The 24,022-nt window shown below is 38.2% G+C and overlaps 1 protein-coding gene across 4 annotated transcripts in view; it reads right to left on the bottom strand.

Annotated features, from left to right (window-relative positions):
* The window catches only part of arhgap29a (Rho GTPase activating protein 29a), a 50,910-nt gene that overhangs the window by 15,434 nt on the left and 11,454 nt on the right, over nt 1-24,022 (bottom strand). For 3 of the 4 annotated variants that reach the window (XM_067377348.1, XM_067377346.1, XM_067377347.1), the window contains exons 3-6: nt 7,146-7,289; nt 3,054-3,150; nt 466-538; nt 59-119 (exon numbers count right to left, since the gene is read on the bottom strand). In XM_067377348.1, the coding sequence (XP_067233449.1) occupies nt 59-119; nt 466-538; nt 3,054-3,150; nt 7,146-7,289 (375 nt within the window). Of the gene's footprint in view, nt 1-58; nt 120-465; nt 539-3,053; nt 3,151-3,965; nt 4,298-7,145; nt 7,290-24,022 lie in introns of those variants that run through there. The other variant, XM_067377349.1, reaches the window with a different exon arrangement.

Raw genomic sequence — 24,022 nt, 5'->3', positions numbered from 1 at the left:
GATATAATTTAAGCATATTCATAAGTAACTTGCATTTGGAAAATGGATTGACTCTCACCTGGAGGGTCATCTTTTTCCGGTCCACATCCTCCGGACTCCACCGTCAGGTTTTCAAAAGACTGAAATAAAAGACACAGAATGAACAAACAATCCAATACAGAAAAGGAAACACGTTTTATCTTCCATATCTGCTTTATCTGAGAGTGCTCAGTCAAATCACAATGCCAAAGTGTCACTGGCTTTTTCCATGAGATATATCACAGGGGTGGTCCAAACAGGAAGAGCCCTCTTCTCCAAAACAGACCATGTTTCTATTTTTCTTTACTGAGCTTTGCACTCTCTGACCCCCACCTCTAAAGCACAGAAAGCATCCGTATCCTTCAGCCTTTGACGTGACATACAGCCACCTGTTAAATCGGACTGCTTTAAAGTGTATAATGAGGAGTGGACAGCGGGAAATCTCACCCTGCTCCTGCGGGCCTGAGGAAGCCCCGAGGCTGAGCCATTCTCTACATCTCCCATAAGGAAGTCAGACACTCTGAGGAAGACAAGACAAAAACAAACTCAGCATTAAAACAACACACACATAAACGTACATGCACAGCAGGACCATATAGCTTTGTTCCAAAAATCTAGTGAGACAGCTTGCTACCTACTACATAGGTAGCTGCATCGTAGCAGTCACGGAACCTCGTAAGTGACTGATTTGGAAAGCTAAACTATTTTTAACCTGAGCGTAATGCGCAAGACACTGCAAAAGATGCAAAACCCAAGTGCGACAGTGAAACACATTCTTCTCACGCATGTTTACATAGAAAAACAATGGAAAAACAGTGCATTGGAATGTAAAAAAGCATTCTGTGTGGACAGCCCCCTTAGACAGTAGCGTTGTCAAAAGTACTAGTCGGTATACAAAGTCGGTACTGAAATTTTAGAAATGTGACGCTTTGAGCGCTGTTGAGCGGATTCGTAAACACCTCTGATTGGCCATTGTGTTCACGCGCTCATCACATATGTCTGTGATTGGCTACGATGATCAACGCTTCAAAAACATGTTGTAAACAGACATCAATGACGCTCTTCACCGAACGCTTGCACAGATACACACGGGAGCGTTCGAAAGCAGACATCTATCAGCCGACTGCTCCGCTGAGGGACACCTGCTTTCAAAACATTTTCAAATTCAAACACTTCCGTGTGCTTTCAAAAGCTCCTGTGCGTTGATCATTGTAGCCAATCATAGACATATCTGATGAGTGTGTGAACACAATTAGACAGTATTCTAACCATGACAAAACCTCATAAGTGACCAATTTGGAGTGGTCTAAATAGGCAGCAACTCAAAAAACTATATAAATAAAAATAGCACAAGAGACTTGACTTAACTCCAATAGGTTGTTGTTAGCATGTTGCTAAGCTAACATTGTAATGATCTTTTAAGTAAGCAATAAGGTACGAGAGGCTGTGCTGTATCGTCAATAATTCACTCCTGAAGGATGTTGTTAGGCAAACCTGCAACCCCTTCAGCTGTGACTTATTCACGATACAGCACTAGCCTCGAGTACCTTATTGCTTTTATAATACGGTTACAATAAAATACAAATATTAAAGCCAGAAATATGTATCAATGCAACTTTGATGAAGTAAACTTTCATTAAAAGCCTTCCTTCCGCCGGAAAAAATATTCCCTGACCGCGAACAGCAACAGTAGTTACATTATTACGCCATTAGATGGCGGCAAAGACTGTCTTTATGAGTGTGTCAGTCAGTAACGAAGACTTTTATATTGAAAAGACTGAATTGTTGTGAACACGGAACAAGACACAACTGACAAATGCTTTGACTAGCGCTGTGCGTCAGTCATGGGAAAACCCCTTAACTGTTAAAAGGACAGGATGATACATCAGACATATAAACAGATTTTTTATTATGAACATAGGACTGACCTGGAGGAAAATGCTAAATCTGAATTCAGGTAATAAACTCGCTCACTTTCTTTTTCTCACAGTACTCTTCTACATAATGCAGTAAGCTTCAATGAACAGTATCATTTGAGAACATACAGTTTATGTTGCTAAGAGTGGTTGCTAAGGGTGTTGTGTAGTGATACACAGAACCATTGGGTGAAGCGCTCATAGCCGTGTTTTATCGTGAATAAAACACAGCTATTGACCAATCAAAATCAAGGACAGGAACTAACAATTTTTTAAGCATAAAAATACATACTGCACAAAAATATGCTGTACAATAATAATCCATTGTTTATCAACCCGTTTCCGAAATCGCATACTCTCCGAGCTGGTATTTCTTTTGAATAAGTAATTACTTCACAACTGATAAAAAAAGTATGTTCTACATACCATGAATGTGTGTAGTATGAATATAATCCATAAATACTACATTCGTCATGTTGTTATTATCACATGACATGTCAGTTGTGTCACTTCGCTGCCTTTCACAATTCATCTCTGGTGGCCTCATGGGATAGTAAAGTGGATGCACACTTCAAAATCTCACTGGAAGTAATCAACTGGGTACACTTCGCCCACTGTTTTATGAATACTGAGAGTTCAGACATACTACTCTTTTCACATACTGTTTTTCGCCCACTATATAGTAGGGAAGTACAGTATGCATATGTGGATGCAGCCATTGCCTTCTATTCAAACGATGCAATGCTTTCTTGGAATCTTTCTAAAACAAGATATCTTAGGAGGCAGACAGACATGATAAAATTAAGTTGCCTTTTCTAACAGCTTTTGTCTAAGATGCCTTAAAATGATGAAGTTCAGTTCACTAGGTTTAGGAACAAAGCCAATGACTCACACACAATCATGCACACTCCTGACGTTAAAAATAACAAGCAACACCTAAACCACAGAGTCGGTGTTATCTTATAAAACAGACATGAGCTGAACACACATTCAGCTTGCTGACTCAGGGAGGTCACTATCCTCTGTGCAGATGTTTTTTAAATTACCAATCAGATAATGTTTCATGACAAAGCAATGAATTTACAGTAACATATAATTAGGAAACTGTGCTGCACTTACACATTGCCAAACGTGAAGGCCAATGTATCTATGGAAGTGTAGATCTCGGAAAAGAGCGTCTGCTTATTGTCTTCATTCACTTCCTTGAAGTTCACACCTGTTTGATGACAAAAATGAAAAAAAGGTTTGATATGAAAATATTAAAATACACTAATTGTTTTGCTTATTACATGGATACTAAAACAAATGAATGAATATGCATACATTAATATTTAATTTAAATCACATTATATACAGCTATAGATTTTTTTTTCTATTTTTACTATGTATCAAAGATGCTGCTATAATAATTTAAGCAAAATTACTAATATTAAAAAATTATAAACTACTAGCTAAACAGATTTAGTGTTCCAGTCACTCCTACATAAAAATACACGATGCTAAAGTCAAATTGTACTCTAAGATGGGGAGTAAAATTATGGCTCAGTCTGTAATCTAGAGAAAACTTTGTTTCCTGAGTCTAAACACTGGTAAACACTGCACTGGTAAAGACAGGGAGGGACTAAACAGCAGTGTAAATAAGCTACAATCAGCTCCAATAATAAACACTGTGAAAATAAACAAGTGGCAGACCTTGCCAAAACCACTGACGCCATTCCTATTTCAACACCCTCCCCCCACGATTCCAAATCCACCCCAACACACCCTCCAAAAAGGAGGAGAACAAAGATTTGTGAAGAGGAAGAAGGTCAATGGATGTCCAGGTACTCCATTCCAACAGATTTCACCTGTTATATACCAAATTTCCCTTTCTATCTGGTCACCACTGGTTTAAACTCAACTAACTGACATTACAGTCTTAGTTTAGCTTTCCGATGCCATTCAACTGAGAACAAGAAGCTTTAAGAACTCTTGAAAGCCCTCAAAAATCATAGCGTGACTAGCAAATGAAGACTCAAAGCAAACACTTACCGACCACTACACTTCCCATCCAGTTAGCACACACCAAACCGCCAGGAAAAGACAAGATCGAAGTTTCCAGGAAACTTTTTAGGGTCTTTCAACCAAAATTCTCCAACAACCGTTGCTTGAAGACACTCCTGGTCTGAATGGACAAAGCAGTTAGGCTGCTCTTCTTGACATTTTGAGATATCCCGAAATGTTTTTAGATTCTGAAGTGGACCAGAAGCACCTTCTACCGCCGTTTACGAAGTTCTGTCTGGTCCTCACGTCCCCTCGTCCCTACACATACCCCTCCCCAACAGGACATCCTGAAGCTCGCAAGAACACAATGGCAGCCCTCACCGTCCACACACAATCCAAATGTGGAAGTTACATCATCAAGCAAAAATGGCATTGTTTTTTCGCGTTTTTCCCCCTTCTCTCTGGGAAATCAGGCACCAGTGAGGCTTGCTAATCAATTTCACCTCTAAATCTAGAGGGAGGAACTGATAAAACATGGATGAGACCAAACATTGAGCCTCCGGAGACCCAGTTTGGATGTTTCCCACAGAAGATACCAGACTTATCTGTTCAGATAAGGATGACACTGACACGTCCTCACATTAGAGGTGGTTAAAATGCAGTCCTAACTTGGTGTGAAGAAGAATTTGATGGATTCGTCTCCATAAGCTCTGGGAATTTGGAGAGCAGCACTTAGTCAAAAGGTCTCGAGTCCATCAGATGAAGGGGGTTTGGAGCGTCCCTGAGGGATATAGGTGATGAGAGGTAAAGAGGCACAGGACTGATGGGAACAAACACACCCCCTTTTTGTTGGCAGCCCATGAGAGACGCCGTACCACAGAGAAATTTCAATTACTTTTGAAACCCAATACGTGCAAGAACGTTGCATGAGAAAGCCTCAAAGTTCTTGCATAACAGCAATGAAGAAGGTAAAAAAACCTCCTTGTGGCTCTCGTTCAAGAAAACAAGCCTTATTTTTATTTCCTCAGAACAGGACGGTACGCTGAGCACTAAAATCATCAAGGACACGTCGCACAAGGTTCGTCAACATCAGCACATATCTTCCCATCAGGATATTCGGCTTTTGGGGAGTTTATATTGCGATGTTCACATAACATTCTGGACCGCAGTCCTCCCTAGAGCCTCTATGAAGGTTTGCCTAAACTCCTGCTGGTCCCTATCTCATCCTGAGGCCCAGCCAGGAGGGTCAGTGTCACATTTCTGCAGCGGACGCATGTGTTCGAGCCAACATGAGAGATTCAGCCCTGTTCAAACTCCACAGTGGAGTTCTTATCATGCTTGGAGCTCCCCGATCCGGATATTCAACTTTCTCTTATTCTAATCTCCGAGCCACAGAGCTAGAACACTGATTATTCAAGTGTCACATTACAAAGGATTCAGTGTGTGTGTGTGTGTATCTGAGAGAGAGAGAGATTGGAAAGAGGTGGCAACATAAGAAGCATTTTGCCCCTCTAGTGGTGGCAGCTGGAATTGCACAGATTTACCTTCAGAAACTTGCTATTATTAACAAATGCTAGAAAAATCGAAAGGTGAAATCATTAATATTTAAATGTTTAAACACTGAAACATACAATATCAAAATGCAATATTCACAGCATCTATATTCACAGTATATCCAATAGAGATTTATTTGAATCCTCTAACAGAATTTTCCAGAGCATTTTCACAAATTTATCAGTGAATTACGGAAACACTTTATCAGAGAAATGTTGAGACTCACAAAGACTCTGCAGAAAAGTGCAGAATATTTATTTATCTAAATATTCTTTAGTTACTTTTTATATATGATACATTTATTTTGTATCTTATTTTTTTGTATCATTTATCTTTATTTATTTATAGAATATTTCTGATTCTGATCAATTAAATGGATCATTTGATTTATAAAATAATTTTTTATACAATTTTAATAATATATTAATTAATCTAATTTATTACAATTACAATAAATCCCAATTAAATTCATAAAATTTAAATAAATCTATGAATTTCATGTTCTGATATTGATATTAACTATACATTCATAAGTATCCAAACTTTAAGTTTTTCAGATGCTGTCAGTACATTTTGAGTTTATATACATATACACAGAAATGCACGTATGTTAGAATCACACTTTACGCATACTAAAGACTAACAAACCAGATTTAAGTTAAATAAATTTGATTACACAGAGAAAACTGAATAGTTGCACAGAAAGAGGAAACCAAAAGGCATGCATAACAACATAACTGTTTAGAAAGAGGAAACTAAAAGGTTTGGAAATGTGTTTATACAAAAACATCACATGGCCCGCTATGAGATCAACTGTCAAAACAAAGCTAGGCATTTAGCTTCAGTTCCCAATAACAGTGCAGGCAGAGTGCAAGTAAAGTGACCACATAATAAACCAAGACCCACCATTTAGCCCTGCTTATGTTTGTGTTAACAAGCGAGAACCAGCAGACATTTCAGCACTGAAAAATCTCGACATCACTGACACTACAACTTACATATCAGAAAATGTGGATTAATTAATCATTATCTATGAAATTAATATGCACATATATCCTAAAAAACTATATACACACTTGGGCAGCACTTAAAATGTCATTGATTTAGATAACAAAATATCAAACTAAGTGGTTTCTAAGACATCACAAGCAAAACACTCACAAAAAGAAGATTGTTAGATGCTATGCAGATACAGAGATTCTTGTCCACAAGCCAAGTGAAGCATCGCCATGCATGGAGATGCTAATCTCCCACCGAGGAACCGAGTGAAACAGGATTTCTCTACTCTGACAAGGACATTGTACTGCGAGCAAGCGTTTGCCCCCACACATACGTGCACTCACACAAACACACTTGTAGACATGCATTGTTCTGCTTTTCCAATGTCAGCCCTGTGAGAAGCTTGAGGAACAAAGATGTCTCTTTTTGAGGGATTTGATTTCCACATGCATCTCACAGAGCTTTGTATAGACTGTTAATCCTGCTGGAAAGTCATCTCTGGCAATTTTGGGTTTATCGTTACTAGTGACATTAGACAATTTAGAGTGATCCAGAGTGGGAGGCCTGTGTGAGAGAGTTTGAGTAACAAGATATCAAGTGAATGAGTATTTCTCCCTCATTTTTCTACAATGTGTAATATTAAATTTGAAGGAGGCGAGTGAGACAACTCTTTACCTTTGACCTTTGCGATTAGGGTCCCTGCTGCGCTGAGGATTTCCACCGAATTCAGAGAGTGGTGTTTGGAAATCACAGATTTCAACACACGCAACAGCTCTCCCAGACGCTCGTGAACAACCTGGTGCAGACAGTCCTGGTGATCTGAAACACATATACGGAAGCATTACAGTCATGAAAAAAAAAAAAAAAAAAAATTCATTTATTTTTGTGTCCAAGTGAATTATTTCCTTTTAAAATAATTTGGTAAATTCATGACATATATTACTTTATTCTATAAAACCTATTTAGTTTGAATTAATTTTTAGTACATTTAAATAATGCATATTATTTTATGTTTTGTTATCTTAAACCCACAAAATGTCAGATGGTGCAACTGTACGTACAAATGAACAGATGAGATGGCGGTATAAAATAATTTAAAATAATTAAAAACTAAATACTATGGCATCATTTTAGGTTTAAAACCTTTCATATAAACAAATTTTTATAAAGTTATAGTTTTAAAGTTTTAAAGCTGTTTAGACGAGTGAAAAACTTTTGTCAGCAATTTATATATACTCAAATGTCAGGGTGGCACAACTGCAAACATGGCCCTTTTATTATGAATTGACAAGGAAATAACAGTAAATGCATCATCCAGAGGTCCTCAAATGATCATTGTGGCAGAGTAAAAAGGTCTGTAGATCTCTTTTAAATACTGGTAAAACTGATAATTTTAAGTATGGGTCGGTTAGTTCAATTTCCATGTCAGACGGTACAACTACAGTATATACATACAACTACTTGGTTGTACCTCTTGACATAACAGTCAAAAAATGAATTTAAAGTGTTTAAAGTGTTATTCAATAACTGAAACTTGTTTAAACAAATTGTTCATGACTCAAAATATGCATTACATCAGTGTTGAAAAGATTTTTAAAAAACACATTTTTTGAAGCTAAGGTTTTTTCTTTTCACTTAGTTGCATGATTTGTTGCATCCCTCATGTCTGCAGCACAATTACAAACCATAGTTTTATACTTAGAGCTAGGTCTTCGTTCAAATCCAAAGCCAGCAATACAAAGTTCTGTCATGAAACTCTAGATGGCGCAGGCTGATAGGTCCTTAACTCAATCTGCATGCAATCACATCGCTCTCTATAGGGCACACAAATATTTGTTTCCTGCTGTATCAGTAGCCAATGAGCTCGCTGCTCAGCCTTCAAATACTTGGTCAGCTTTTGCTGTAGAATTTGCAGCACACTTTCAGAAGCCCTCCATCTCCCCTAGTTCCACCTGTATAGATTTGCTACAGGTAAATCATGTATGCTATTTTGTACAGCAGCAGCAGTCTTAAGGCCTGTTCACACCAATAACCAATAATTATAAAGATAACTATATTTGAGTCCACATCAACAATGATAACGGCCTGTTTATTCTAAGTACACGCGCTGTGGTTTCAAAGTGTGTAGGCTACAACATGTTTTTGCTGTTCTTGTTGCATTTACACTGTTTTAGTCAAGTCAAGTCAAATTTATTTATATAGCGCTTTTACAATTGGTAATTGTTTCAAAGCAGCTTTACATATTAGAAGCACAGAAAAAAAGGGAAGTGGTTTTAACCAGCAGATGTCCTCAGCATGCAATGTTTCGAGTGAATAGCTAGTGTAATCGATCTAATTTAAAAGTGAATTTACCTGACAAAGTCAATATAGTGGAATAAAAACAACGCCTAGTGTTTTTCACTGCAACTTCAAAGGAAGCAAGACAATATTGTCGAAACTAGCGCTGGATACCTGAGGTAATTTTATGTTACACTGTTTGCTAGGCTGGCAAAATGATCTCATCGTTAATACTTCTCACCATTCATTCTGAGGGTATACTATGACTGACTGTTTTCCATTTATCAATTTTCTTTAACGTATCCATGAAAATGGGGTTTGACTTGTCAAACAGTGCTGGCTTTTTCTGGACCTCGGCGATTATCTTTTTAATGCGCGGACACTTAAATTAGAATGTATTCTGATTGACTGTCAGTGTTTTATTGTTGAACAGCTGAAAAAAAAAAATCGGTCTGAAAGTGATTCCAACGATAACGTTTTTCTATATCGTTATCGTTATAGTTGTGGTGTGGACAGTGCTTATCCTTTATATTTAGAACGATTTTTAAAACTATATCTTTATTGTTATCTTTCTTGGTGTGAACGTGCCTTTACTTGCTCACAGCAGCGTGTCTGTGTATGTATTGGCAGTAGCAAGTCCCGTAGCTACTTGCTCTGCATCAGCAGCATAACATATCTATTCCGCCAATACCAAACATAACAACATTGTCATATCAATGACCATGCAAAACCCTCAGAGAGTTGTCATGACAGAAATTATAATAGTGATGCTAGTTTTTGCAAACACCACTAATAATAACAAAATAAAATGTTCTGAAAGGACACACAAGACAAATATCAGCAATCTAAGGGTGTTTTCACACCTATGGATCGCTTGTTTTGTTCCGAAACAGGGACTAAATTTGTTACAATGTTGCTTTTTTTTCTTGGTTCGGTTCGCTTTCACATGGCAAAATTTCAAAGCGTACCAAAATGCGTTAAGGTAAGTCACATGGGAGTAAAACTGTCCTCTTATTGGTCAGAATTTTCTCTGCGTCATCCATCAAAATAATGATTGACAAGTTCGCTCCATGAGTTTATTGTGGCTTTATTTGTAACTGTCGAGACACACACAAACACTTTATAAATGTAGCTCTCTCCCGCAGTTAATTCATATTTGCTGCGGCAAATTCAAACCCGCGCTCTTTCTCTCTCTCTCCATCTCTGGATTTCCCAGCGCTGTCTAGTAGGCGACCTGTTGTCCGTCTGTCGAGAGAGACCATTTGAATTTTATAATGAAGCAGAGCGGGAATTGAGACTTCGTCGGGACAGCATTCTCGCACGGAGAAGTGTAATTACACACCAGAGGCGATCGTTGGCTTTCAGATATTGTAAATAATGTGCTCACTCACAGAATCAGACATTACTGATTTTTATATCATATTTTCCGTTATGAAAATGATATAGTTTGGTTCGTTGGTCCGTTAACTGGGTCGATTGCTTTCACATCTCAAGCGAACCGCTCCAGAGTTCGTTTGAAAGCGTACCGAGACCACCTCTTCAAGCAGGTCTCGGTACGCTTGTTTGGTCCGCTTTTGGTGCGCACCCGAGTGCGATTGCTGCTTTCCCACCTGCCCAAACGAACCGCACCAAAGGGGCAAACGAACTCTGGTACGATTCAACCGAACTAAATAAGGCAGGTGTGAAAGCACCCTAAGTTAAACTTAGGTAATACAATAATCGTTTTCATGTGATGGTTGTATTTTGACACCTGATTCCAATTAATACGTCATCAAACACTATTCTGAATGAATCTTTTGTTTAGATTAGGAACCTGCAGTCTGCAACAACACAATGGCATGAACCTGTCTGATCACTACATCTACATTCTCAAATCTCATTTCCTGAGATAACCATTTCTGAAACACATTTGCTTTCATTATGTTATTTCGTCATAGTGTCTGGGCAGTCCAAGCATACACTGCACAGCCCAACAAGAGTGCCGACTTTCCAGACACATTCAAACTGAACTTCCCAAATGGGGCCTTCTTTCTATACAGCTTCTTTTGACATGTTTCCCCCTAGATTCGCACTAGCACACAAACACATACCCACACACTCGCTTACCCATAAACACATTCAGGGGCACCATGTTCAGTCGCACCCTCTCCCAGCTATCAAAGCCACATTTGTGCTGACAGTGGCCTCTGGATTACCCGGCATATGGAAAAGGGGATCAGGGAGACTTTACCCCCTCTACCCTCTTTTTTCGCTCCATCTCTTTTCCGAAAAGCAACAAAAAGAGCCTGCGGTGGAACTAATGCTGCCGTGGATGGTGACTACCATGGAAATGACTGCTGCTCTCTGGCCTTAGAATGGCTAACACAGTCTGACCACATTACAGTTACACAAGGGAAGTTATAGGAAAACAATTTTATCATTAGGCTATAATTTTTTTATTTATTCATGATTGGCCGATAATCTAAATCTACACAATTTTTTTTTAAGAAAATTAAAACATGCTAAAAACTAATATAATTGTTTGTATGCTACAAGTCAATTAAAGGTACCCTAGAACTTTTTTTTTACAAGAAGTAATATAAGTCTAAGGTGTCCCCTGAATGTGTCTTTGAAGTTTCAGCTCAAAATACCCCATAGATTTTTTTAAATTCATTTTTTTAACTGCTTATTTTGGGGCATAATTAGAAATAAGCCGATTCACAGGTGTGTGGCCCTTTAATTCTCATGCTCCACGCCCCAAGAGTTCGTGCTTGCCTTAAACAACATAAAAAAGGTTCAAACAGCTAATATAACCCTTAAAATGGATCTTTACAAAGTGTTCGTCATGCAGCATGTCTAATCGCGTAAGTACAGTGTTTATTTTGACGTTTACATTGATTCTGAATGAGTTTGAGGCTGTGCTCTGTGGCTAACGGCTAATGCTACACAGTTGGGAGGATTTATAAAGAATGAAGTTGTGTTTATGAATTATACAGACTGCAAGTGTTTAAAAATGAAAATAGCGACGGCTCTTGTCTCCGTGAATACAGTAAGAAACGATGGTTACTTTAACCACATTTAACAATACATTAGCAACATGCTAACGAAACATTTAGAAAGAAAATTTACAAATATCACTAAAAATATCATGATATCATGTCAGTTATTATTGCTCCATCTGCCATTTTTTGCTATTGTTCTTGCTTGTTTACCTAGTCTGTTGATTCAGCTGTGCACATTCAGACTTTAATACTGGCTGCCCTTGTGTAATGCCTCGATCATGGAGTGGCATATGCAAATATTGGGGGCGTACATATTAATGATCCCGACTGTTACGTAACAGTCAGTGTTATGTTGAGATTCGCCTGTTCTTCGGAGGTCTTTTAAACAAATGAGATTTATATAAGAAGGATGAAACAATGGTGTTTAAGACTCACTGTATGTCATTTCCATGTACTGAACTCTTGTTATTTAACTATGCCGAGGTAAATTAAATTTTTGAATCTAGGGCACCTTTAAGACATCACAACACGATCATATAAAGTATGAAAGATTAAACAATAAACATTAATATAATAAATAAAAATGAGCATAAAGTGTAAATTACAAAAAAAAATTATCTCCTCATGAAACAGTGCTTACTGTGCGTTCCATTTTCTAAATCATGTGTAATTATAGAAATCAGTGTGTTCCTAAGTTCCTCATAAATATGAACCTTGAAGGTGATGCACTAAGTAGTGTTAAAAAAAAATATTGTCTATATTTTGGTTAATGTGTAGGCTTCCTATGCAGGTGTACCCACATGCCCTGATATGGTGAATGATAACCGGAAGGTCATAAGTTATAATTATACAAGGGGCGATCCATAAATATCACCACAGTGCCCTTGAGCAGTGATTGGGATTGCTGTAAATGTTACTTTGAATAAAAGCTAAATCAGGCCTTTTTAATCTTGGGTTCGTGGGTTTTATAAAATAAAATAAAATGTTAACATTCATTATATAGCTGCCTTTATATTTTTAAAGTCCTTTGCCAGGGGATCATCATTTTTGTGGTCTTTGACATCAAAATGTTAGAAAACCCCTGCTCAATGACTACCCACTGCATGAGTCAATATGCCAAGCTCATAGAATGACATATCTACATTGATGTTCACCCCTGCTGCCCTTACCAGCGTGAACAGCAGGTCTGCCACTGTCCTGTTGCTTTAGCACTCATTTATCTTCATCAAGTGTCATGTAAAACCACTTCCTGATGAGATAACCCGGTGCTCTCTTATGAGAACTGAACCAAGATTTTGTTTCAATCTTCTGCAGCCAATCTTCACCAGCTCCCCTCCTGTTCCAAAGAGGCCAACCCTGCACTTCTGAACCAGAGACCCCTCGCCATGAGTGCTATTACACATCAGATGAGGTTATTGCATGTGGGAGTGTGCAGGATGTGTTCCTGTAAGCCTCTACAACTGAATATCTTACTCTTAGCTGTGGGAGAGAGGTTGCTCTAGGTGATTGTGAAGTCACCATGCTTTCAAAGTTAAATCATCTACAGTTCAATGAGTCAATGAGGCATTGAATGACTCAAGAGGAACAGCTCCTATAGAGAGTGTTTTACGTTTGTATCTGAGGAGATATAGCAGGTATCTGTAGCCACTCAGGAAGTTGGACTGAAATGGCAGGAAGAGGAATTTATTGAATTGCAATTCAAGAAAATTTAACACACCAATTTAACACATTCAAGGAATTTTAAACACGAGGGGTGAAAACTTTTTGAATTTGAAGATCGAGGTAAATTATACTTAGTCTTCCGTGTTTCCTTCTGGAGCATCAGTGAATGTTTGAACCTTTTTTAATAGTTGTGTTTGAGTCCCTCAATTGTTCTCAGTGTGGAAAGATGGATCTCAAAATCATACAGTCACTGCTGGAAAGGGTTCAAATATGCAAAAAATCCTTGAAAAACAAAGAATCTGCAGAACCTGGAGGAGTTTCTGAAGAACAGAGCTCAGTTTAACTGCTCAAAACAAACAAGAGACTCACGAAGAACCATCACAAAACAAACAAACAGTCGTAGATCATCAGGTAACCACACACAGTTTTGAGAACCAATGGTTCACATATCTATGAATGGGGTTATTTTAATAAATTCAGCTATTTTTTGTCTTATGGATTATATGTAAACATCTTTTATGTAAAATATCTTACTCAGGACAGTACTAAATAAAAAAATAACATGAATTTTGTATGATCTCTCTTATTTTGTTCAAACTATTCACATTTTCACAGATTCTACAAGTGGTTCCCATACGTTTTCAAGCAACTGTAAGTATGGGACTTACTAGCTGACTAAGTATAATCTTAATCACTACAATGCTGCAACTGCCATACTATTCTTAAAGTTCTGCTATATTAAGGTTGCGTTTCACTTGGAAAGCATAAGACCAAGAACAATTAGAAATTCTCAATCGGCAACAATGATCTACGTTACTATCAAGAGAAACAATCTCGTGAATAGAGAATGAGTGCGGACTGGGAGATACACGGAGAAACAGAAGGAGCACAAGAGGATTTCACACCATGATGTGAAGACGCGAGTATAATAAGCAGGTGGGTCAAAGGTGACCGCCAACCAACCCGAGCCTAAATCTCTTAATTGGTGGGGGTCAAATTAAAATCCCTCTTTTAAAGACATTACATTTTGAATGACAATAACACAAACACAAAGCAAGGCCCCATCCCCACACAGCGTTCCCATTCACATGCACACACGGTCACGCATCCCGAAAGGACGGGGGGGTTCAGTTCTTCTCGCTATGGCTGAACAGAGAGAATAGAGGCCACAAGACCCAGGGCCATCAAACACTTTAAATGGCTCCCTGCTCGTTTGGGCCGATACTAAAAAACAACCAATTAGCACAACTGAGCCCTGGAACAGCGGGAAGGATGGGAAGTTGATGATTTTAACCCTGTGGTTCCCTGTTTGGGATGGTTACAATAGCACCGAGTTTGTTCTCAACGGGGCCAAACACGATCACTCACCAAGAGATTGATATAGCAGGGAAAAGACCCCTCACCGGTGATGACGGGAAACCTTGTTTAACCAAGAGTGAGCTTTCAGCAGTACAAGACAAGCCTTTCTGATTGGGGGAACCTTTCTTTTGTCTCCGGGGGCCATTTGCAAACAGTAGGGATGTCTTCTTTGGGGCCTGCAGCATGAGGCATTTATAGAAACAATAAATCTGGGAGGCTTTCAGAAACGAGAGATGGGACTGTGAGACTCTACAGGGAACAGAAGGTGAAGGAAGGGTGAAGTTGGGAACTTTTTCCTGGGTCCAGATATGTGCACCTGGGTTAAGGCCAGGGGGAAGCTTGTTTCTAGGAATAAAACCACCTTGCAAGCCTGTCCGGACTCTCAGAGACATTGCCACATTTTTACCCAGTTAGCGTCATGGAAACCCAGCATTCCTATATGGAGACGCCTCATCAAGTGTAGGAGTGGGAAAAGAGGGGCCACACATGTAAACAAACATAACGTCTTCCAAATAAGTACAACAGCCAAGGCTCCTTTCTGGGAAGGAAGTGTTCCTCAAAATCTGCTAAACCAAAGCATAAAACTATAATAAATAATGTAAAAACAAACAATCAATGAGTACAATGAGTGCACTAATATTAACATTTTGGTTATTACTGATCATTACTTTCACATTATGGCCAATATCTGTTGAAAAGTCGATGTGTGATTAACAAACAGTGTGATTAAACTAATAAGTGTATTAAAGGTGCCCTAGAATTTAAAATTGAATTTACCTTGGCATAGTTGAATAATAAGAGTTCAGTACATGGAAATGACATACAGTGAGTCTCAAACACCATTGTTTCCTCCTTCATATGTAAATCTCATTCGTAAAAAAAACCTTGGAAAACCTCAACATAACACCGACTGTGATGCAACAGTCGGGATCATTAATATGTACGCCCCAAACTTTTCCATATACCAGCCCATGTTCAAGGCAAGCCAGTATTAATGTCTGGAGCTGCATAGCCGAATCATCAGAAGTTACGCAGGTATTGTGAAGCATGCAAGCAGTGACAACAGCGAAAATGGCAGATGGATCGATAATAACTGTTCATGATCCATGATATCATGATATATTTAGTGATATTTGTAAATTGTCTTTCTAAATGTTTCATTAGCATGTTGCTAATGTACTGTTAAATGTGTTTGAAGTTACCATTGTTTCTTACTGTATTCACGGAGATCAGAGCCATGTCGTTATTTTCATCTTTAAACCGAACACTCTTGTAGTCTGTATAATTAATAAACGCATTTGCATTCTTTATAAATCTCTCCAACAGTGTAGTTTTAGCCACGCACCATTATCAAACTCATTCAGAATCAAATGTAAACATTCACAATATGCCATACTTACATGATCTAATATGTTGCGTCACGAACAGTTTGTAAAGATCCATTTTGCAAATTATTGTGAACTTCAGTATTGTTTATGCAATGTTTAATGCAGTCACAAGCTTGGGGGTGGGGAGCACAAGCATTTAAAGGTGTACACACACCAAATCAGAGCATTTTTAATCCCACCCCAAAATAGGCATATAAAACATGGAATAATAAAAAATCTATGGTGTATTTTGAGCTGAAACTTCACAGACACATTCTGGGAACACCAGAGACTTATATTACATCTTGTGAAATAGTGTTCTAGGGCACCTTTAAAAATGATTAAATTAAACAATTATATTTTGAAATTAAAAAAAAAACAATATCAACCAATATGAACTGATATATATATATATAAAATCTAAATAAGCATGCACAATTACATTTTAAAATCAAAAAATCTAATTATAATTACAGTATCAGTATTTATATATAAACCTTTGGAATATTCATCTTCCTGCGACCCCAAGCTTGCTCAATCATGCATGGCTAATCATGAGAACAATGTAATAATAAAGCTTCAGAATATGAGAGATGGATGGCAGGGCCTCTTGGTCTACGGCCAGTGTGAAATCACTAAACATGTCACAATTAAGCCCGCTGAGACCCAATCAAATTATAAAGAGCTTATAGTATTTAATGTGAACCCCACTCCACAAAGGATTAAAAAAAAACATGCTATTATACCACTGAAAATTCATTTTAATTGGAGGCCCACAACAACCACCTACTCAAAAAGTCAACACAAAGACCATCAAGAAGACTCATTATGATAATTGTCTGCATCATCTGATCAGGGGTCAACAGCATTACAATCAATTCTGAGTTTAGGAGTCATTTGGTGATCAACATCTTTGGTTACGTTCCTCCTTTATATCTTAAAGTCAAAAGACTTGGTAAAAATCAGACTACTTAGCCTTTAACATGACCTTTTGATCAGATCTGCCAGGGTGGACGGTCTAATGCGTTCCTCAGTGCGTACGGCCCACCCTGAGGCACTATCTGTTGAGGTAGGTGGGCCAGGTCCTCCCCAGTGACAGGGAAGCTCCCGGGATCAGGATATTACATGCTCCATGGTAAAGGGGCCTTTTTGCATTTAGCATCTCCCCCTGCCCCAAAATACCCTGCTGATCCACCTTTCATCCACTCTTTCCCATGACTGCACACAAAGGGCCAACGTTTAAAAGAACCTCTTGTATGCACACACATACCCGCATAGACATGCCTCGGAGGTCAAACGGGACTTAAATACTTTGCAAGTGTTAAATTAATCAAGTCTTAATCTCGTCAATGAAATTATTGACCATTTTTCTAAAATAGCGAAGATGAGGCGAAAAATGCATCATGATCATATCAACAATTTTAAATAAAACATACACACGAGTGACTTGAGTCCGCACGGGGTGAACACACTCGTCTTTCCACGCTCATGGTCAAAGGTGCATACTTTGAAAGGCTTGCATGTTTTATAAAGAAGAAAAATTTGAAATAATGTGATTGTTTCAAACAATCCAATCATAATCAATATTGTCGTGGATTGACCCACTTGAGCTGCACGAGCTGAAGCTGAACACTGGTAAACTGAACTGCTTGGTAAATTAATTCATCCAGATGCATCCTAAATGAGATTATACTCAAACATAAACGTAATATTACAACTTAAGTTTGCCTAAAATTATGCGAATGCAGTAGCACTTGAACAAGCTAGTCAGAATTAAAAGTGCCATCGAAAGTTTTTTTACAAGATGTAATAAAAGTCTAAGGTGTCCCTGAATGTGTCTGTGAAGTTTCAGCTCAAAATACCCCATAGATTTTTTTTAATCAATTTTTTTAACTGGATAATTAGAAATGCGGCGATTCAGGCTGCGGCCCCTTTAATTGCACACGCTCTCCGCCCCCTCCCGAGCTCTCGACTTTATCACTGCATAAACAAAGTTGACACAGCTAATGTAACACTCAAAATGGATCTTTACAAAGTGTTTGTCATGCATACTGCATGCATACATTGGATTATGTGAGTACTGTATTTATTTGGATGTTTACATTTGATTCTGAATTAATTTGAGGCTGTGATCCATGGATAACGGCTAATGCTACACTGTTGGAGAAATTTATAAAGAATGAAGTTGTGTTTATGAATTATACAGACTGCAACTGTTTAATAATAAAAATAACGACGGCTCTTGTCTCTGTGAATACAGTAAGAAACAATGGTAACTTTAACCACATTTAACAATACATTAGAAACATGCTAACGAAACATTTAGAAAGACAATTTACAAATATCACTAAAAATATCATGTTATCATGGATCATGTCAGTTATTATTGCTCCATCTGCCATTTTTCGCTATTGTTCTTGCTTGCTTACCTAGTCTGATGATTCAGCTGTGCACATCCAGACGTTAATACTGGCTGCCCTTGTGTAATGCCTGGAACATGGGCTGGCATATGCAAAATTGGGGTCATACATATTAATGATCCCGACTGTTACGTAACAGTCAGTGTTATGTTGAGATTCGCCTGTTCTTCGGAGGTCTTTTAAACAAATGAGATTTATATAAGAAGGAGGAAACAATGAAGTTTGAGACTCACTGTATGTCATTTCCATGTACTGAACTCTTTTTATTCAACTATGCCAAGGTAAATTCAATTTTTAATTCTAGGGCACCTTTAAATTTAAAAATTAAATTAGATGCTATTTTAGTCAGAGTAAAATTTGGGCGTAAACTACATTTCACGGATATTTTTGTCAAAAGACAAAAACTATAACTAAAAAAAAGCTGTGTAAAAATGAACATTGTCTTGAATGACATGGTAAGGTCACATTATTCATCAAGTGCCATTAGTAATCATGGTAGAAAAGTGCCCTGATTGTTGAATAGCCTTAAACAGTCCACTTTGAGATGTTCCTCAATCACTTGCATCACAGATTGAAGGACAGCTGATTGTGAAACCGGATGTTATTTGCTAAATACATCCATTTTGGCAATAATATCTTCACTTCCATTAAGTATTGCAAGTATTGCTGAATATAAATCAAACGACTGCATGGAGACAGGAATGCACTTGTTTCTTTCATTATACCACACAGCTGTCGATCACTCAGAGAGCGTGAAAAAAATACAGCCACCACTCCCTCCAATTCCCCAAGATTATGAAGAGAATTGAGCCCCAGCATTCCAGCTATGCTGCATTCAACACGACTCAAAATCTCCCACAGAGCAATGCTGACCAGAACACAGAGAGCCCAGCTCTCTTCGCACAGATTACTGCGACTAGCTCATCTCGGACCTGACATCCAGAAGGTAGAGAACCAAAAAAATGAAGGGCTTTCAAAAGTCAAGCAGAGTTAAACACACAAAAAGCTTCACATAATTACCATAATCTACAGAAATCTGACATAAAAATCCTATTCAAACAAGACCTAAACTTGCTTCATCCTCTAAAAATGGTATATGCGTGCATTGAGCATTTAAAGGGATAGTTCACCCATAAATCAAATTTGTATGCATTCCTTCCTTCTGTGGAACACTATTACATTTCATTCTGTTTTAACACCAGTTGTGCAATTGTCCATAAAATCCGTGAGAAAAACCAGACAGCTGTTGCTCGGCCAAGGATAAGCCACGGACAGGGTTTCCCCTCTCAACATGAAGCTGTGTCTCTTTGATGGGCTTTCCAGGGCTCAGGCCTCAGATGCAAAACAGGGGCCAATTAATCTTCAACCACTCATCTTGTACCAGGAACCCACTGCTCGAAAACAGGATTTGAGTCAGATCAAGTTGACTGGCCTATTTGGTCTTGCAGGGCTATGCTATAGAGCCCCTTGTGTTTTTTTGTGGGAGTGGAGGAGATTAATCCATTCCTGACTTTACTGAGGGTAAGGAGACTGAAGGGACACATAAAATCCTCAGTTTTCCAGACTATTTTAATCCAGTAGCAATCGGAGGGCCACTTTAATCTAATCTACAGGATGAATTTGCCGTCTTGGATTCAAGTTGCTAATCCAGAGCGGTGGGCTTGATTGGGGGTTGTCTAGTATTAAGGTTAATCTGTAGACCATATTTGCTAGGTTGGTTTGGAGATAAAAGACAAAGCTACTGGGACCCTCAGGTGTGGTATCTTGTTACCATTGACCAACATTATCATTTCAGTTTCTTGACAACTGTTTAACAATCCTTTGTGTCCTATGTTTGACTAGGTTACAGTTCTCTCCAAACTTTACTTCCTGCTGTAATCTTTCTTCATTCCAGAGCTCCTTATGTTAGGACTTTGTATTAATCTGAATGCCTCAAGTGTTCAGCAAGTGTTCATTTTTCTGCAAACATATAAACTACAAAAATGCTTCATTTTGACATTTACAACATGAATTGCTCATATTCAAAAGATTTCATATGGTACATTACAATGTTGTGATGACTTTTAATTTTGAGATGGATAGTTGAAGAAAATCCAACAATAGAGGCAGGCAAAAGGGGTCAAAAATAATACTAAAAGTCTTCGCTGTAAGTGCGGTCTCTAAAATAAAATAAAATAAAATAAAATAAAATAAAATAAAATAAAATAAAATAAAATAAAATAAAATAAAATAAAATAAAATAAAATAAAATAAAATAAAATAAAATAAAATAAAATAAAATAAAATAAAATAAAAACAATACATTTCATTAGGAACCCTGTCCTAAAACAAATCCACTCTGAGAATAAAATGTCACCATAAATCTTCAACTTGAAAAACAAGAGTGAAACGAGTGGCCTCAAAATTCAATTCAGGACCAGAATGGAGAAGAAAAAAAAAAAAAAAAAAAATTCAGCCTACAAATCTTGTTTCAGGGTGGCTAACTGTTAAAACGCCACAAATCAGCACAGACCAGGCAGTAAACAGCTATCCGCAGCCCACACATGTACACTGGTACAGCCAGCCCTGAAATCTAACAGTTGTGTCTTATCTATTATTCTCTGTGTTTTGCTCAGGGATGGAATGAATGTCACCTTGCCCTACATTCAGCTCTCCCTAAAGGCTGTAATCTCTGCTCCATGCCCACCTCCTGAATGAGCTCTGCTATAGATAAGCAATGAAATCTGGGAGAAAAAGGAGAAAAAACAGCTGAACTAATGATTTAAAGAGGTTCTATTATGCTTTTTTAGTGTAATGTTGTTGTTTGAGCATGAAACTGGTCTGCAAAGTTACAAAGCACATAGTCCACTCCAAAGGGAGATATTCTCTATATCAGTGTGCACTGTTTCTGAACTCCCTGAAATGCCTCGATTATAGTCTTGAGTTTTCTTCCAGAGACGAACACGTCACAATATAAATAAAGAGTGCGAGATCTGATTGAGTTGTGTTAATAGTATGTTGTTGCCATGTCCACCCGGATCTAACGTAGTTATGGTAAGGGATATGCCATTGACCAATAACAACACACTGATCCAGCTGACCAATCAGGGAACAGGAACTAAACAGAGTGTTACCAAAGTCCCTTTAAGACAAGTCATTTCACTCGGCGGCCATCTTTGAAACGCCTCTCGGGCATCCTGGGCGTCATGCAATCTCTTTGAATGGGGAAACATCAAATTCTCCAAAACTGTTCGCCAACCTTACGATTAAATTTCATATTTGAAATCACCAATGAAATCTAACAACAACCGGCTCATAAATTTAGTTTGTAAACGCTCGAATCATGACAAAAAAAAAACTATTTTTCAGGCTGGATCAAGCTAATGCGCATGCGCAGACCTAAATGCGCGTCTCTTCGGAGGCACACGTCTGACTGTTTCTATAGAAACCCGTGATTCTAACGGCCGCTCAAGTCACGCGATGACTTTACCAGTCGGCGATTGGCTCTTATTTAGAAGGCGGGACTTATTCCGCCATATTGCGCGTTACACTTTCTCCCATTCAAAACAATACGAGTGACGCGTCTTGTGTTATTCTATAGTCTTTGGTATTACTGGCAGACTGGGAAGAGAGGTGCTGCAACAATGTAAAATATGTGAAAAATAATGTGTTTTTGAACATTCAAGCATGAAAATCTATTCTAGAAAACTCCAAAACCAAAATCAAGCCTTTGTAAAAGGGCATTATAGGTCATCTTTAAAGTACAGTGTGTATATATATACACACACACTGCCAAAAAGGGAAAAAGTCGCTGTTTGGATTTAAATAGGCAAATACTTAAGAGTCTATGACTGGATCATTATTGCAGTGATTATTATGTTTCTAGCATGTTATATGTTTAGGAACAGCTCTTTTAACCCTAACTGACTTTACAGAGCGCTTGACTCTTGCATTGTAAGTACAGGATCTTCACCAAAAATTGATGCACCTCTTGATGGAAATAACATCAAAACATTTATTTCCATCAATTTTTGGTCAAGATCTTGTATTGACAATGCAAGAGTCGAGTACATATACATACACACATATACACATACATACTTACTAACTAACTAAATAAATATTTAAGGATTAAAGGACTGAATGCAGACATTTCATAAACGGACATCATGAAAATGATTTGGTTACAGTATTTGGTACCGGTTCTAAGTAAGATTGCTAGCTCTAACTCTACTTCTGATGAAACAAGAAAGTGTAATGTGATCTTCAAAGATGATCTGGACTCATTTATGAGCTCATTTACTTTGCCTTTGAACAAGAATATCTTCAAAGTGGCCATTAAAGGAACTCTTTATTAGAGAACTGACTGGTGGTTGCACCGAGCATCTCATATCAGAGGAGATCTATCATCTACCAGAAGTACAGCTGGATCACAGCTGCATTAAAATTCCAGAACAAGCCACTGAAATGACACGGGACAGCTAAATTTAGGCTGGAATTTCACAATGGATGATTTCAAATCTCTAAAACAGCATATTGGTTTTCTCAGAGGAGCTAGTGCATTTTCCCATAAAACTTACAGTGGGACAAAGAGAAGTTGTGTTTCTCATTGTTATCTATACCATGAAATCAACACAACATAAGTGTACCAGTTGAGAGACAGTCTGTAGTATCACATGGGAAAGAAACCGTAATCCTAAAAACATTCCTGGCTCGACACCAGGAATTACTCACAGTGACGTCTGACAAATGAGGGTGTTGTGAAACACCTGGTGAGAAGTTCTCAGCACCTAACAAGTTACACATTACCAAACATTACCACAGTGCAGGAATACTGTGAAAATGACCATTTTGATCACCTTTTACTGTTCAGCCAAGCAATTAAGTCATCTGACACCAATGACTCATTGAGAATACTGAAAGCTTTTTGTATTCAAACACTTAAAATGCAAAGGTGACTAACTTTAAATGTAAAGCACTCATGACTCAGACATAAAACCAGCTGTGGTACAACTAGTCAGCACTGACTCTGCACAAAGAAACAAATTCTCTGAGACAGACGAGCTATGCTATTGTAGCCATACTCCAAACACATCTGAAATCTGTTCGGGATCAAAGCAGCCCATATGTATGGTTCATGTGGGCCATCTTGCCTGTGTTTGAAGGTTGTTGTTCACAGGGCAAGTGGTGAGGGTCACCAGCCCCCAAATCACCTCACAATGGGGGCCAGAAAATCACTTTTAGCCGATCAGAGGAAGCCCCCCATGCACGGCAGGCTGGAGCACAATGTGGTGCCACTGGGGATGAAGAGGGGTCTAATCCCACTCATCGACTCGGACTGCACCTCACTGCGAGGGTAGTTTGGACCCTCCACAAACTCCAGAGCCACAATTTGAGACCTTTCCAGGCCATCTCAGAAATTTGCCCAGTATTGGAAATAATATAATAATAATAATAATAATAATAATAATAATAAGGGGGCTTATGCCATAAAGGCCATAATATAC

Source organism: Chanodichthys erythropterus, chromosome 23, assembly GCF_024489055.1.
Source record: "Chanodichthys erythropterus isolate Z2021 chromosome 23, ASM2448905v1, whole genome shotgun sequence".
NCBI lineage: Eukaryota > Metazoa > Chordata > Actinopteri > Cypriniformes > Xenocyprididae > Chanodichthys > Chanodichthys erythropterus.
The sequence above is the reverse complement of the archived record's forward strand: the minus strand, read 5'-3'. Positions and strand labels throughout refer to the sequence as shown.